The following is a 14,158-nucleotide window of genomic DNA, read 5'->3' on the forward strand; positions in this document are numbered from 1 at the left end:
GGTAATACCCGGCCAGTCCCAAAAAGCTTCTAATTTCTTTGACATTGGTGGGATGAGGCCAATCTACCACTGCTTCTATTTTCTTAGGGTCTACTGACACCCCATCCCCGGAGATCACGTGACCGAGGAATGCCACGCTGCTCAACCAGAACTCGCATTTGCTCAGCTTGGCATATAACTTTTTCTTCTGAAGGGTCTGTAGTACCATTCTTAAATGAACTTCGTGCTCTTCCCTGCTCCTTGAGTAAATCAGTATATCATCAATAAAGACTATCACAAACTGATCTAAATTCTGCTTGAAGACTCTGTTCATTAAGTCCATAAAAGCAGCTGGAGCATTGGACAGTCCGAATGGCATAACCAGAAATTCGTAATGCCCATACCTGGTTCGGAATGCAGTCTTTGGCACGTCATCAGGCTTGATTTTTAACTGATGGTAACCGGACCGCAAATATATCTTGGAGAAGACTTGGGCACTTTGCAGCTAGTCAAACAGGTCGTCGATCCGGGGCAGAGGATATTTGTTCTTTATAGTTATCTTGTTCAGTTCCCGGTAATCGATGCACAGCCGCATGCTCCTATCCTTCTTTTTTACAAACAGTACTGGAGCTCCCCATGGAGACACACTGGGTTGAATGAACTTTTTATCCAAAAGCTCTTGTAATTGTGTCTTTAATTCTCTGAGCTCAGCAGGGGCCATTCGATAAGGAGCCTTGGAGATAGGTCCTGCTCCAGGGGTGAGGTCTATAGTAAATTCGACCTCTCGATCAGGGGGTAGTCCCGGTAACTCTTCAGGAAAAACATCCGGATATTCTCTGACTACCGGAATATCTTCTAGTTTGATTTCCTTTTGGGTATCCGTGACACATGCCAGGTAAGCCGTGCACCCCTTTCTGAGTGCTCTAATGGCTCGCAAGGAAGAAATGAAATGTAGTGTCGGCTTACATTGAGGGGGCGTATCGTCATTCTGAAAGAAGAATTCTGGTTCTCCTGGCATTCGGAATACCACTTTCTTATGGTAACAATCAATGTGGGCATGATACTGGGACATCCAGTCCATCCCCAAGATGATGTCAAAATCATACATGTCCAGCTGTAGAAGATTTGCTTCTAATTCTTTTCTTCCCAACTGAATTATGCAGTTCTTGTATTTAGTGTCAACTATCACTGTCTCTTGAAGGGGTGTGGCAACATGCAATGGTTCTATTTTCTCAGATGTGCAATGCAACTGTTTGGAAAAACTAACTGACACGAAGGAATGTGTGGAACCAGAATCAAATAGAATAGAGGCATCAATCAAATTAACTGGCAGTGTACCTGTCACCACTTGGTCGCTCGCACTAGCGTCCTGGCGAGTCAGTGCGAATACTCGGGGGGTGTTCCTTGGCTTCTGGCCCTCGGTTGCAGGAGGTCTGGGTGCCCTCTTTGGGCAGTCACGTGCCATATGTCCGAGCTGCCCGCATGTAAAACAGGCCCCAATTTTCTTCAGACAGGGCCCACTGTGATGCTTGCCGCAGCTAGGGCAACCTCGGTTCTGCCTCTTTTTAATCATAGACCCCTTGATGCCCTTGGGCCTACTGCTCTGTCCTCCTGCTGACCTGGCCTTCGTCAGATCACTTCTTTCTAAGTCAGGCCTCATCAAGTCGGCCTCAACCTTCAAGGCCCGGTCCAACACGTCTCTGTAGCAGGTGAATAGGTGAGAAGATATCCGAGATCTGATCCTGTACCTCAGCCCCCGCTCAAACCGGCTTGCCTTACTCCTTTCATTTTCCATGAACTGGGGGCAAAACCGGCCCAGTTCGTTGAATTTGCTGGCATACTGCAGGACAGACATATGCTCGGACTGCGTCAGTGTCAAAAATTCATCTTGTTTCATCTGGTTCACCGAGTCCGGGAAATACTCTGCATAGAACAGCCTCGTGAAGTCCCTCCAAGTAATCCTGCTGGCGGGGTATGCGGGCTCCATGGTCGTCCACCAAAACTCGGCGCTCCCCTTCAGCTGGGGGATGGCTAATCGGACCTTCGTTTCTTCGGGGAACTGGAGTGCTTGGAACATCTTCTCCATATCCCGAATCCATGTCTCGGCCGCTATCGGGTCCGGTCCGCCATCAAATACTGGTGGGTTCAGTCGTCGGAACCTCTCATAATAAGAGCTGGTTGGTTGTAGGGTAGCTAGCTGTATCTGCTGCTGCTGCTGGAGGAGCTGCGCTATCAGCTGGTACACTCCAGCTAGATCCGCGCTACCTGCCCCAGAGCGTGGTGTATCCGGGGACTCGGAGCGGTAGCTAGGATCTGGGGACGGTGGCCTCCTATCATCCTCCATATCTTATAGTGTTTACTGCAACCAAAATTCAAAGTAAGGTCAATATACCCTAATAAGTCTCAACACCCTTAACTACCCGTTAACCCCAAATTTTATTGTTATGTTCTTGTTAGTCCTAAAGCTCTGATACCACGAAATGTCACGCCCCGGATCCGGCTCCGTGACACGGCCGTGCTATTGCCGACTACCGCCCACAATAGCACGCAGCCTCGTACATGGTCAACAGGTAGTCAAAAGCAGTGTAACTTGTATATATCAAAAGAAGGTATTACAACCCACTGGTTCATATAAAGTACAGAGCTTCTACATAGTTTATATACACAAAAGTTTATTTATATCATCCCCAAAAATAAAGAAGCCCTGTTGCAAAAGAAAAATGCTTCTGGCAGCTGTCACTGGTGGTGATCTAAAAAAAAACGTAAATGAACAGGCATGAGCTACACGGCTCAGTAAGTAATCCTGCATAATCTTGTCGAATCGACTAAAAATGCTAACCATGCTTATCAGGGTTTGAGAAGCTGACATGTATGCTACTAAATCAATCATCATAATAAAATATCCATGCTGAGTAAATAAAACAGTATCCTACAATGTCAAGAAATCATGTAATATGCACATGTAGGAAAAATCGTGCCACCGGCATGCCGTGGTCGTGCTCTTAAATGCTACTGCGAAGTCATTCTTGGCCACTGGCGAGACCGGCTCAGTTATTAGGCGGCCACTGGCGGGGCTGGCTCAGTCATTCTCGGCCACTGGCAAGGCCGGCTCAGTTACATTGGGTCAGTAGCTCTTAAGAGTTCATAAATAATGCTTCGTATAGGTAGTACCTCATAGATGCTACGGCGAATTCATTATTGGTCACTGGCGGGGCCTGCTCAGTTATTAGTCGGCCACTGGCGGGGCTGGCTCAGTCATTATCGGCCACTGGCAAGGCCGGCTCAGTTGCATTCGGCCCGTAGCAATAGGAGTTCTTAGGTACCCTTTTACAAGCAATATGCCGCTAGAGCAAATCATTATCATTCTTTACACTCATGCTAATAAAAATCATAATATGGAATTCAATTCATTTTGCATGTATCACAAGAGCTATGAAAACATAATATGTGCACAACTATGAATTATGTGACTGACATGTACCACCCATGTTCATATTTCATAACTCATATCTTAGCATGTAATGTAATCCCAGTATTTTGTAGGCATAACGGAATATAAAGCATATATCATCATATCTTGTGTAACTAGAGCATGTCAGATACACATATCGTTCTTAGCCTACAGTACATGCATAACATGTTAAATTTCATGTATGATCCATAAAGATTAGGGCAGGCTACTTACATACATGATTCACAACAAGATTAAAACAAGTTACTTACAGTAATTTGCCTTTTTCCTAGGTCTCCCGCGTCCTGGTGACGAGTCCTAAATCACCTACAATCATGTCATAATAATAATATGTTATTTCCTTTTCTACCTGAAATTTAGCCCATCCCTCATCCGGGTTCATCCAAATAGACTGGGTCTGGTTTTATTGGGTTCACCTAACCCATTCTAATTATATATATATATACACACACACATATACATATATATATATATATATATTTATTTAAGCTTAACGGGTTGCGGGTTCAGATCCGACCCGCAAACCCGTTACCATGTTTTCTTTCTCCCCCCTTCTAGAGGCTTCCGCCTCTTCACCTACCTTCCTCCCCTCTCTCCTCCGTTTCCTCCTCTCTCTCTCGTTCTCTCCTTCAACCTCCCACCGAAGCCCATGCTTCCGGCCCTCTCCTCCGGCTCCCCTTCTTCTCCTCCGGCCAGATCTGTGGCCTTCCCCCTCTCGGTCACTCCCTCTCTTTCCCTCTCTCTCTCTCCCTCTTTCTTTCTTTCTTTGTTGACCCTGCCGAGACCCTACTCTCCGGTCGAGCCCTCGGCTCCCTCCGGCCTCGGTCTTTCTTCCTTCTTTCCCTCTCTCCTTTTCCCTTTTCTTCTCTTGCAGGCGGCCGGGGAGGCTAGGCTCCCCCCGATCCACCGATCGACGTGGGGGTTTCCCCCCGGTGCACCGGCGGAAGGGAAGCCCTTCCTCCCTCCGAAGTGATGCCGGAGAGGGGAAGGGTTCGGAGATGGGTCGGAATCCGGCTTTACGGCTTTAACCGAGGGCCTCCACCCGCTCCGTCCACGGCCAGGTATGGCCGGAGGGGATGAAGCCTCAAGATCCGGTGAGTTCATTTTCCTTTTTTTTTTTTCGGTCCTTCCCTCCGGAACCACCACCCCTTGCCGGAGAAGAGGTGGTGGTCCGGCCGGGGCTGGCGGCCCTGTGGCCGCCTCTGTTGTCGTCCCGGCCAGATCTGGCGGCCCGAGTTGCCCCCCGAACTCCAGGGTACCGGCGGCCGAGGCCGCGGTGTCCGGTTCATCCGCAGGCCGAGGCCGCGGTGTCCGGTTCATCCGCAGGCCGAGCCCGGTTGGGTTCGGCCCGGGTGGTCGTCGGGCGCACGACCTTTGAGTCCGGCCTGACCAGTGGACTGTAGGCCTTTTTTCCCTCCCCTGTGTCGGTTTCCTCCCCTCTGTTTCACTGTTGACACAGAGGGGAAGAGCACCCCACAGTGGAATTTCTTTACCCCTGTTAAACCCTTACCCTAATGCTCCTTACCTTGGCCGGTTGCAGTCGGGCAGTACCTCCCCCTGGTAGTCCCTCCTTCCTCTTGGAGCTTCAGGGCTCCTTTGCCTTCGGCTCCAAGGCTTCGGCTCTCTCACTCTCTCGTTCAGTATTCTAGGGGGTCTGTCACTTGGGGTTGCCGGCAGAGGCTTAAATAATTTGTTTAGAGGATGAGACCCCCCCTCTGAGAGGTCCCATCCTCTCCATTCCTCCCTGCTCCGGGACTGGCCGCCGCCCCCCTGTCTCCGGCGCGCCAGCATCGGCTGCCAGTAGGGGGTGAGGTAACCCTTCCCTGTCGGTCTTATCCCTTCGTTTTTTTTTTAACCATTATAATAACCATTATAATAATACTGCCCACAGTGAAATTTGGGCCCAAACCCTTAACTGGGCCTATTTTTTATTGGGCCTAGTAGGTTGTGGGCCCGGACATTACAGATGAGGTTGATCAAATTTAGCTTAATTATTAAGAAATATGCTGGTGTTGTATATATAAACTAGATCTTCACATGTGCGATGCGTGCGATTGAATCCAGAGAAAAATTAAACATGATAGAACAAGGTATTAGAATTGACAACGGAAATCATGATCTCAAACATTTATATGTTGTAGTAAAATAAGCAGGGGAAAAAATTAATGTTCATCCAAAATATCTTGTAACGCGTTTCAAATATATATATAAGAAAATATAGATCTTGATAAACAATAACCAGGAAAAAACAATCTCGATTATGATGTTGGGATCATAGTTGTATGTTCTTTATTTTATTTCATGACATTTTTTCTTTCATTTTATTTTTTTTTGTAAGACTGATTTATATTTTTTTCTGAAAAAAGTTGAATTCTGAACCTCCACTTTTATAAGAAACTCTACTTGAATGAGTTGAATCCAACTCCCAAAATATAGGCTTATTTTATTTTATTTTTCTTAAGCATATATTAGTTTTATTTGGAAAAACTTGAATAGCCTGCTTTTAATCTAGTTAAAAAATTTACAAGGAGCAAGAAAAGAAAATAAACCATTGCTTTCTTAAACATCATTGAAATTAGAATTTTTAGTATATTTTGCAAGCTTCTATTTTTATTTTTAATTTTGATTTTTTACATTCTATCAAGTTGGAGTGTTTGCTTATTTCTTTTAAAATACCTATTTAGATCGAAGTGCTCCCCCACTGCTTTCCATTTCACTTGACTTTGGTCCTATTTAGGATTGTTGTTGGAAGTAGTGCTTTTAATAAAAAAATTATTTGTTGTTTGATAACTATATTTTCTAAAAGCTTGGAAATTTTAACATCAGTTCAACTGAGCTTTGAGCCGAGCTTTAGTTGAGTCTACCTTAATTTCCCACCATACTTGAATAGGCCATTTGGTCAAGGTTGGCTCATTTAGAGCCAGCCTTTGAAATACATTTGAGCTTATCTCATTTTCTAATTGAGTCGAGCTCAAATGCGCTCTTAACGAGCTGATCCCTAGTTGCTTGAGTATCTCAGTTCGTTTTTACCCCTATTCTATGCATTTTCATAAGTCATGGATTAGTATTTGCACAAGATGAATTAAAATGTCCGAATAAGATACATAGACAAAGTATTTGCTAGGATATCTTGATCATAAGGTTCAAGATTCTTGTATGTGAAAGCAATCTAACACATGATATGAACCAACAATATGCTTTTCGACGGTGGGATCCACATCATGCACAAGTTTGGCTGGCTTATTAGGAGGATGCGCGCTTCATCTCACATGCATTTTAACTCCGATCCGAAAAGGCCATGGACATGTTGATTACTAGATGGAACATATACCTATTCTTCGATGGTTTCGCCTCAGTTAAATTAGTTAGAACAAGCACTGCACAAAATCTAGAACATTTTGCATAAATGATATTAGAATGACAACCACTTACAAGGCATAATTATAATCCTTCAGCATCCTCAACCCCAAGCTTATCTATACTTACCACCAAATTACTGTGGGTGACACATAATGTTGTCCTTCTCAAAAAACCCATTATGTTCTTCACCAACCTATTGTCCACATACAATTACTTCACTTCAACTTCTAGATGGTTGGAGCATTCATCACATCTTAGCTGCACGCGTGCTGAGGAAAAGTTTGGCCAAGAAATCAGTGGAAAGTTAAAACAATTCCCCTTAGGTGATAGAATATGGCTGGATCTTGTCTAAGGAGGAGGGGAACAATTGGACAAGTAGATATGCCATGGACAGCATCAAAGGACTCAATGGGGACAAGGAAAAGGGCAGCCAGTCTCCTTTAGTTGAAAGCAGCACCAAGTTGGCCTTCCTTTTTCACAAAGTGCATGCAAACTTTCTTTCCAACTCCCCAAGTTGTCCAAGCTCTTACAGTATATGTGGAGCCTCTTCTGTATTCTTTTCTCTGAACAACTCAAAAAGATTTGAATGTGATTCCTACTCTTTTGTTGGCTTCCTTGATCAATGAAATGCTATTCTTCATTGAAAAGAACAACTACCTTAACTGGGTTTTATTTTATTTTATATGTATTTATTTTGTTTGTTGACATGCATGCTGTGGTGTCTGAGCAAAAAGAGGCAAGAGAAAGGAGAAGCCATAGAGAGAGGTTGGAGATCCAGCTATCACTACAAAATTAGGTTCCTCCAAGCTAGCTTCTATGTGTTCTAAGTAATTCAAGCATACAATTGGATGATCTGGCATTGCAATGGTTCGACAACATGTTGGAGCTTCTAAAATCCTCGAAAGAAAGCCAAGCATGAGACACATGTAATCTTTCTCTGGACAAATTTGAGATGGTTGTGGAGACATGTAGGCTTTAAAAAGATTGTTTTCTATTGAATTTTTTAAAATTCTTTCTCCCATTGAGGGTTGGAGTGAATTAGGTTGCTCGCAAGAAAAATGGTTCCCATTGCAACATTTTCATAAATAATTTTGCTGCAATAGCTTTTTGAAGCGGCCATAGTAGGTACAAGAGCTAGAAATTAAGCAAGAAACTTCAACCGAGATTAAATGCAATTATTGAGGTCTGATATATTTTTGCATGTATTAGAAAGAAGAAAAATAGTTGTTGGGTTCTATATTTGTATGAACCGTGCTGCTTCTTTATAGCCAAGCTCATATGAGACATCAAAGTAAAAGCAATATTACTCAAAAAAAATTTCGAATAGATTATATATCTATATCTATATCTATATCTGCAATTAAAATTTCTTCGGTGATGGCAATCGATCAATTTGGACACTCAAATCTCTCTCATGGACTTACGTGAGAGTGAAAAGTTAAGGAAGTGAAAAAAAAGATGAAACTTTTATAGGACATCAAACTCTTTTAATTATATAAAGAACGCTATAATTCATTTGTGATGTATAATATGCTACTTCTAAATCTCCTCGGGAGCAAACCACAGAGAGATATCAACCAATTGAGTTAATAATGTATAATTATTATAATACTGAAAATATCTTAATATGAAGATTTTGAGATTGATATATAATTTTGCGAAAAAATTGTTTTCATTGTTGTTATTAGCGCTTCTTTGGGTGATATCAGTTGTTATTAGCGGGCGTTACGCACACGTGTCTTGCCGGCTTTCACCGTATTGTTTCGCGATTCTTAACTGACACGCGTTAACAAACGCTTGGTTTTAAAAAAAAAAGAAGAAACTTTCGGTATCGAGAAGCATCCGCAACGCGTCGAGCGGGTGCACCTTGAGGGAGACTCTGTGGTGATGATCGACTGAATCCGAAAGGCAGACATGTATGATGATGGTCCCCCTCTTATACGGGAGACTCACAGGATGGCTCAGATGATGAGCGGCTTTCAGGCAGTTCACGTGTTTAGGGAGGCGAACCGCCTCCGATCAAAAAAATCAAGTCGGCAAAAGCTCGGCTTACGTGGCGTTCTATAAATGGAATATTTCAGTGTTTTGTGTTGCATCCTCCACCTCCAATCACTGCAGCTCTTTCTGACACTGATTCCACTCGGAATCTCCGGTCAATTCTATCGCACGCCACCGCGTTATTTTCGTCATTTACTCACTTCAAAAAACACTCACCCATCGCGGGCCCCACCTCTTTGCACCGTCTAAATCTCCTTGTACCCGATCTAAGACTTATCCCAGCCGTCCGATCACCGCCAACCCTTTTGCCGCTCCGCGGAGCAACGTACCGTAGAATGATCCCAGGGCAGTTTAGTCATTTCGACTCGGAGCAGTCCAGCTCATGTCCTCATCATTGCCACATGCCATGCCATGCCATGCGGCATGCGTAATACCGCCATATCATCCGTCCTTAAAACTTAAAGCTCTCCACGTCGCGAGAGAGATCGAGAGAGAGAGAGAGAGAGATGGGGAGCTCTGCCTCTGAGACCGAGTCCCCTGTTTCGATCCGAGACCCTAACCCGAGATTGGAGAGGAGGAGCAGGAAAGGGAAGAAAATGAAGGAGAAGAAGAGGGAGGAGGAGGGGGGATGGAGTGGGAGGCGGATTGGCCGAGGAAGAGCCGGGGCGGCGGCGGCGGCGGGGTGATGCTGGAGGGCTACGTCGAGGCGGCAGAGGGAGTCGACCAGGGGTCGGGCGGGGGCGATGGGGTGGTGGGGAGAACGAAAAGCCTGACGGACGAGGACCTGGAGGAGTTGAAGGGGTGCTTGGATTTGGGGTTCGGGTTCAGTTACGAGGAGATCCCCGAGCTCTGCAACACTCTCCCGGCTCTCGAGCTCTGCTACTCGATGAGCCAGAGGTTCTTGGACGGGCAGCAGCAGCAAAGCCGGGCGCCGGAGGCGGCGGGGGATGCGGCGGCAGAGCTGGGTGCTGCTGCGGCGTCCTCTGCTCCCGTGGCCAATTGGAAGATCTCCGGCCCTGGTAATATCGAGTTTTTTTGTTGATTGTTTACTGGTTTTTGGGTGGAATTTGGTTGCTTTGGTTTTGATCGGAGAGAAAGTTTTCATTTTGATTCAAACTCATTTCTCATATGGACAAAAGAAGCACTTTTTTTCATGTGTGTGTGAAATTAAGGGCAAAATACATTTTTTCCCCTTGTTTCTACTAAAACTCCGAGGGATTTGATGGGTATCTTCTCTTAGAATGACTAACGGGTGGTAGATTCGATTTTTTATGACAGATTTTTTTGATTTTCAAACTGCGGATAAAGGATTTCTGAGAAAGATCGCTTGAAACTCTTTGACAAATGCGCGATCTTACATCTATGGTGTTTTGCATAAAAGCAAACAGGCCGTTTGCTTATCTGATACAATTTTTATTAAGTAGCTTCGTGAAAGTATAGAATTTTGACTGCTGTAATAGGTTATATGAGTTGATTAAAAAGAAGATTGAATTAAACTTTTGATGAAAGTTTTCTTTATCTCTTCATTTCTGTTCATTTTATGCGTCTTTGATATTTTGGTGGGACTTATTCATGCATACGTTATTTATCAATAACTTCGATCCTCCTTGCGTATTTAGCAAACCACTTATAGGTAGTGGTGACTCATGACCAGTTGCAATATATGAGGGATTATTCTTTGTTTTTAATTGCTATATAAGCTTTGTATCTTAAATTTTTCTTACATCTTCTCTAGTAATAATTATTGTTTAGAAGTTCTTTGGTTTTTCTCTAGTTAACATCCCATAAATTTTGTATGTTGGTTCTAAACTAATCTTGATATGATTATTGTTCTAATCCCTTCAGCCTTGTGCTTTTTTATGCCTTCATTGGTTTGGAGTATTAAAGTTTGTTCGCTAACATTAAGTTGTAATTGAGGTGTAAGCTCAATTTTACCCTGCCTTTCTAGTTGTCAACCTGCATTTGACAAATGGATGTCCTTTTCAAAGCTGCGACTTGAGTTTTAGTATAGAACTTGTTTTGTGATTTAGTGTTTGTGTGACGAATTCTATTTAGCTATCTCAGAATTTTCCGAGAAGATCCTCATAGTACTATCCTTTCTTTTTTTCATGTTGATGGCATTTTGTCTGATTTTTTTTTTCCTCTGTTCTCTCAGGGGACCATCCTGAAGAAGTTAAAGCAAGGCTGAAATATTGGGCCCAAGCAGTGGCATGCACTGTTAGATTATGCAACTGATGGAACACTCTTGATTTAATTTGTGATATGAAGAAACACAATTTCATGACGATCAACATTAGGCAATCTTTTCGTCGAGAGAATTCCCTTCTGATACCTTGCTGCTCTATGCCCTTTGGGATTCTCTGCAACTCTCTCTTTGATGACAGGCTTGCTGGGATCTGATTCAAGACGAGAAGAGATGGAGGAAAGAGGAGGAAGAAGTCAATTTGAAGTCTATGATTTTCAACTGATAACACCATGTACCTCATCACATTTGCTATGCATGAACCTGATTGCATTGTTTCATGTATATACCAATAATTTAACTTCAATAAACGCAATTTTCTTCTTCACCTTGCTCCGACTCCTATGAATTTGGCTCTTTTCTATGTTCCCTTTTCTTCAAAGGAAAACAATTAAATCACCTTATTGGCAAGTATATGTTCCTTGCAATGGCTGTTGTTATTATTGTAAAGTTGGCTCTGGCAGATTGATTGCAGGCAGACAGCATTGCAAGCAGGATTCGTAGCTTCATATGTTGGTTGGCAAGATAAGACTTCATGTGAGCTCTTGCAGTTTATTACATTATCTTGTTACATTTCCATCTGACAGAAGACAACCCGGGATATGAGATTCCCTTCCCTTCCTGGCAATTCTAGTAGGGGACTGGTCACCAATACAGGGCAGGCTTTCTGAGGCGATTCCTTTCGACTGACAGCTGAGAATAACATTTTGTTTTGTTTTGTTTCCCTTTGCAGCAATTCCATTTATTTCCAAATTCCATTCTGCAATTTGTTCTTCTTTGCCTTAACCTTGTCTTGCCTGCATATTGCTACTGTGAGCACTTAGCTGAAGCCGTTGTTGAGCTGCAGAGATGGCGGATCTCCAGTCGCTTGTGTATTGGACTTTTCTGATAGAGATGAAACCTTTCTTGGAGATGATAGGAGTATCAGAATATGAACAGTATTAAACTGCTGGAATTTCTTCTTCCATTACTGTGTCTTGCAGACGAGAAATAATTTAACTTCTGTTTCCATAGCTTCTTTATTAGTATAGCCATGGTTTACAGATTGAGCAATATTATGTGATCAAAGTGCTGTTATTTAGACATGCAGATGAATTGGACCATTCTGTGGCAGGATTCTTCTATCTGTTTGCATTCTTTACTGATTTGATGTGACCATTAGCAGTTTGTTCTGATTTCTATTTCGAAAGCTAAAAAAAGTGGCTATATTTCGTTATCTACAAGAAAATTGTGCTTAGAGAATCTTTCCTGTGATTTCCCCTCTCCTATAATTTTTGTAGTTGATTTCTCTCCTGCTACAATTTCTAAGCGCAGACTGATGTTATGTTCTTTTCCTTTCCTAGATTGTGATTTCTTCTCTTCTTTTGTATTTGGGCTTTGGATCTTTTCTCTACCAAAAAAAAAGAGAAAATTCCTAAAGCCTCTCATTAAGACAGACTTATAAGTCAATTAATTTATGCATTAGGCCTCATCGTTGTCATCATTTTAAACTCCATTTATACACGTGATTACGTGACATTGTATTTTATTTTTTCCAACAGATATAGCTTGTTATGTTCAGGATATCATACTCCCAAGACTCAATCCAGTATGAATTCAGAAGCAACCACCGTAGGATTTAGATAACATAAGAAAGTGCATCTGAAAACGATTGAAAAGAAATATAAGATGTTTTTAAATGCTTCATGATTTCCACGTACTTTCTCATGGCGTATCCCAGTTGTTCTCTCTTTCAAGGCAAAATCTGAATCACATCTCTCCAATCTTATCTCACAAAATTTCACAGAGTCAATGCTCAGAATGCATTTGCTTGTGTGATGGCAAATATCAAGATAACTATCCTTGATATTTGGTATCCTTTAAAGTTCCTTTTATTCTAATTAAAAGAATAATTATGTTCGATGGAGACCTGATAAGGTTAATTGAAAAAGTGGAAAACATAAGAAAAAGTAAGAAAGAAGAAAAAATTCTCCCACCCTCGAATAATAATTTCAGTCGGGACAAAAGGATAGATAGTGTTGATCTAATTAATCTTATTCTGATGAAAAGTGAAACTATTTGGTAGGATAAAAAGATAGAGAGTGTTGATCTAATTATTATTTTTTTCTCGATGAAAAGTGAAAATATTTGGTGGGATTGCAAGATAGACCACCATTTCTCAGGGATTACCGGGAGGTTATGATCATGTAATTCCACTTGAGAAATAGCTTTGTTAGGCCTGCTTGTTCGTTGGCAGCTTAGTTTCTAAAACCAGACTCCCTCCTTCACTCTGGCAAAATCACTTAAAGAGTGTTTTTAGGATTCCAAGATGTATTTTTTTGGCCCAAACGGTCCTAAACTTGTTATCAATAATCTGCATTATACTAAAGAGATGTTTAACCAAATTGATTATTTACTTGTGCAAATTTACATGCTGATGTGACCATGTATGACTAACAAGTTATATAACAATATGATCTAATGGGCTTATGTGCAGTCATATCCGAGATATATATATATATATATATATATATATATATATATATATATATATATATATATATATATATATAAAAGAAAGGCATAATCTTCGATCTTTGTCTAGACCAACTACAAAAATAGTAGCTTTTCTGTCAAGGCAGACTTTGTACATTAACTATCATAGTCGCTACATCTTATACGGATGTCTTGCCCATTTGACGAAAAAGAAGATCAAGAAGCACTTTTCCATCCATATGAGTTTCTCCATAGAATATCGATCCTGCCTTGCAGACAATTATCGTCTTTCTGCAATCAAGGTGGAATTCGTATATCAACTATCATAGTCGCTACACCTTATACTGATGTCTTACCTATTTGACAAAGAAAGAGGATCAAGCAGCGCTTTCCTGTCCATACGAGTTCCTCCATAGAATATGGATCATGCCTTGCAGGCAAGTATCACCTTTCTAAAAGTTCTCTTATTTTTAACTCATCAAGCTTTGGTGGTTGTTCTAGCCGATTATAGGTCCTACACTTAGCCTCTTTGTCTAATGAAAAGTTAGAGAATATCCTATCTGATGACTTTGATAAACAATGAGTATATATATGTATATGTATATTTGTGTGTGTGTGTGTGTATATATAAA

The 14,158-nt window shown here is 42.0% G+C and overlaps 1 protein-coding gene across 1 annotated transcript; it reads left to right on the forward strand.

Annotated features, from left to right (window-relative positions):
* The first annotated feature begins 9,284 nt into the window (after positions 1 to 9,284).
* On the forward strand, positions 9,285 to 11,379 carry LOC103708560. Its single transcript, XM_008793539.4, has 2 exons — positions 9,285 to 9,828; positions 10,965 to 11,379. Exons 1-2 carry the CDS (start codon positions 9,438 to 9,440, stop codon positions 11,042 to 11,044), a joined length of 471 nt encoding a protein of 156 aa, XP_008791761.2. The 5' UTR covers positions 9,285 to 9,437; the 3' UTR covers positions 11,045 to 11,379.
* Positions 11,380 to 14,158: the final 2,779 nt, after the last annotated feature.

Source organism: Phoenix dactylifera, chromosome 10, assembly GCF_009389715.1.
Source record: "Phoenix dactylifera cultivar Barhee BC4 chromosome 10, palm_55x_up_171113_PBpolish2nd_filt_p, whole genome shotgun sequence".
Lineage (NCBI taxonomy): Eukaryota > Viridiplantae > Streptophyta > Magnoliopsida > Arecales > Arecaceae > Phoenix > Phoenix dactylifera.

Excerpts from the sequence above, each read along its gene's own strand:
- LOC103708560 (XM_008793539.4), top strand. The coding sequence starts at position 9,438 with ATGGAGTGGGAGGCGGATTGGCCGAGGAAGAGCCGGGGCGGCGGCGGC. Across the intron at positions 9,829-10,964 it reads TTGGAAGATCTCCGGCCCTG|GGGACCATCCTGAAGAAGTT; the intron begins GTAATATCGAGT and ends CTGTTCTCTCAG.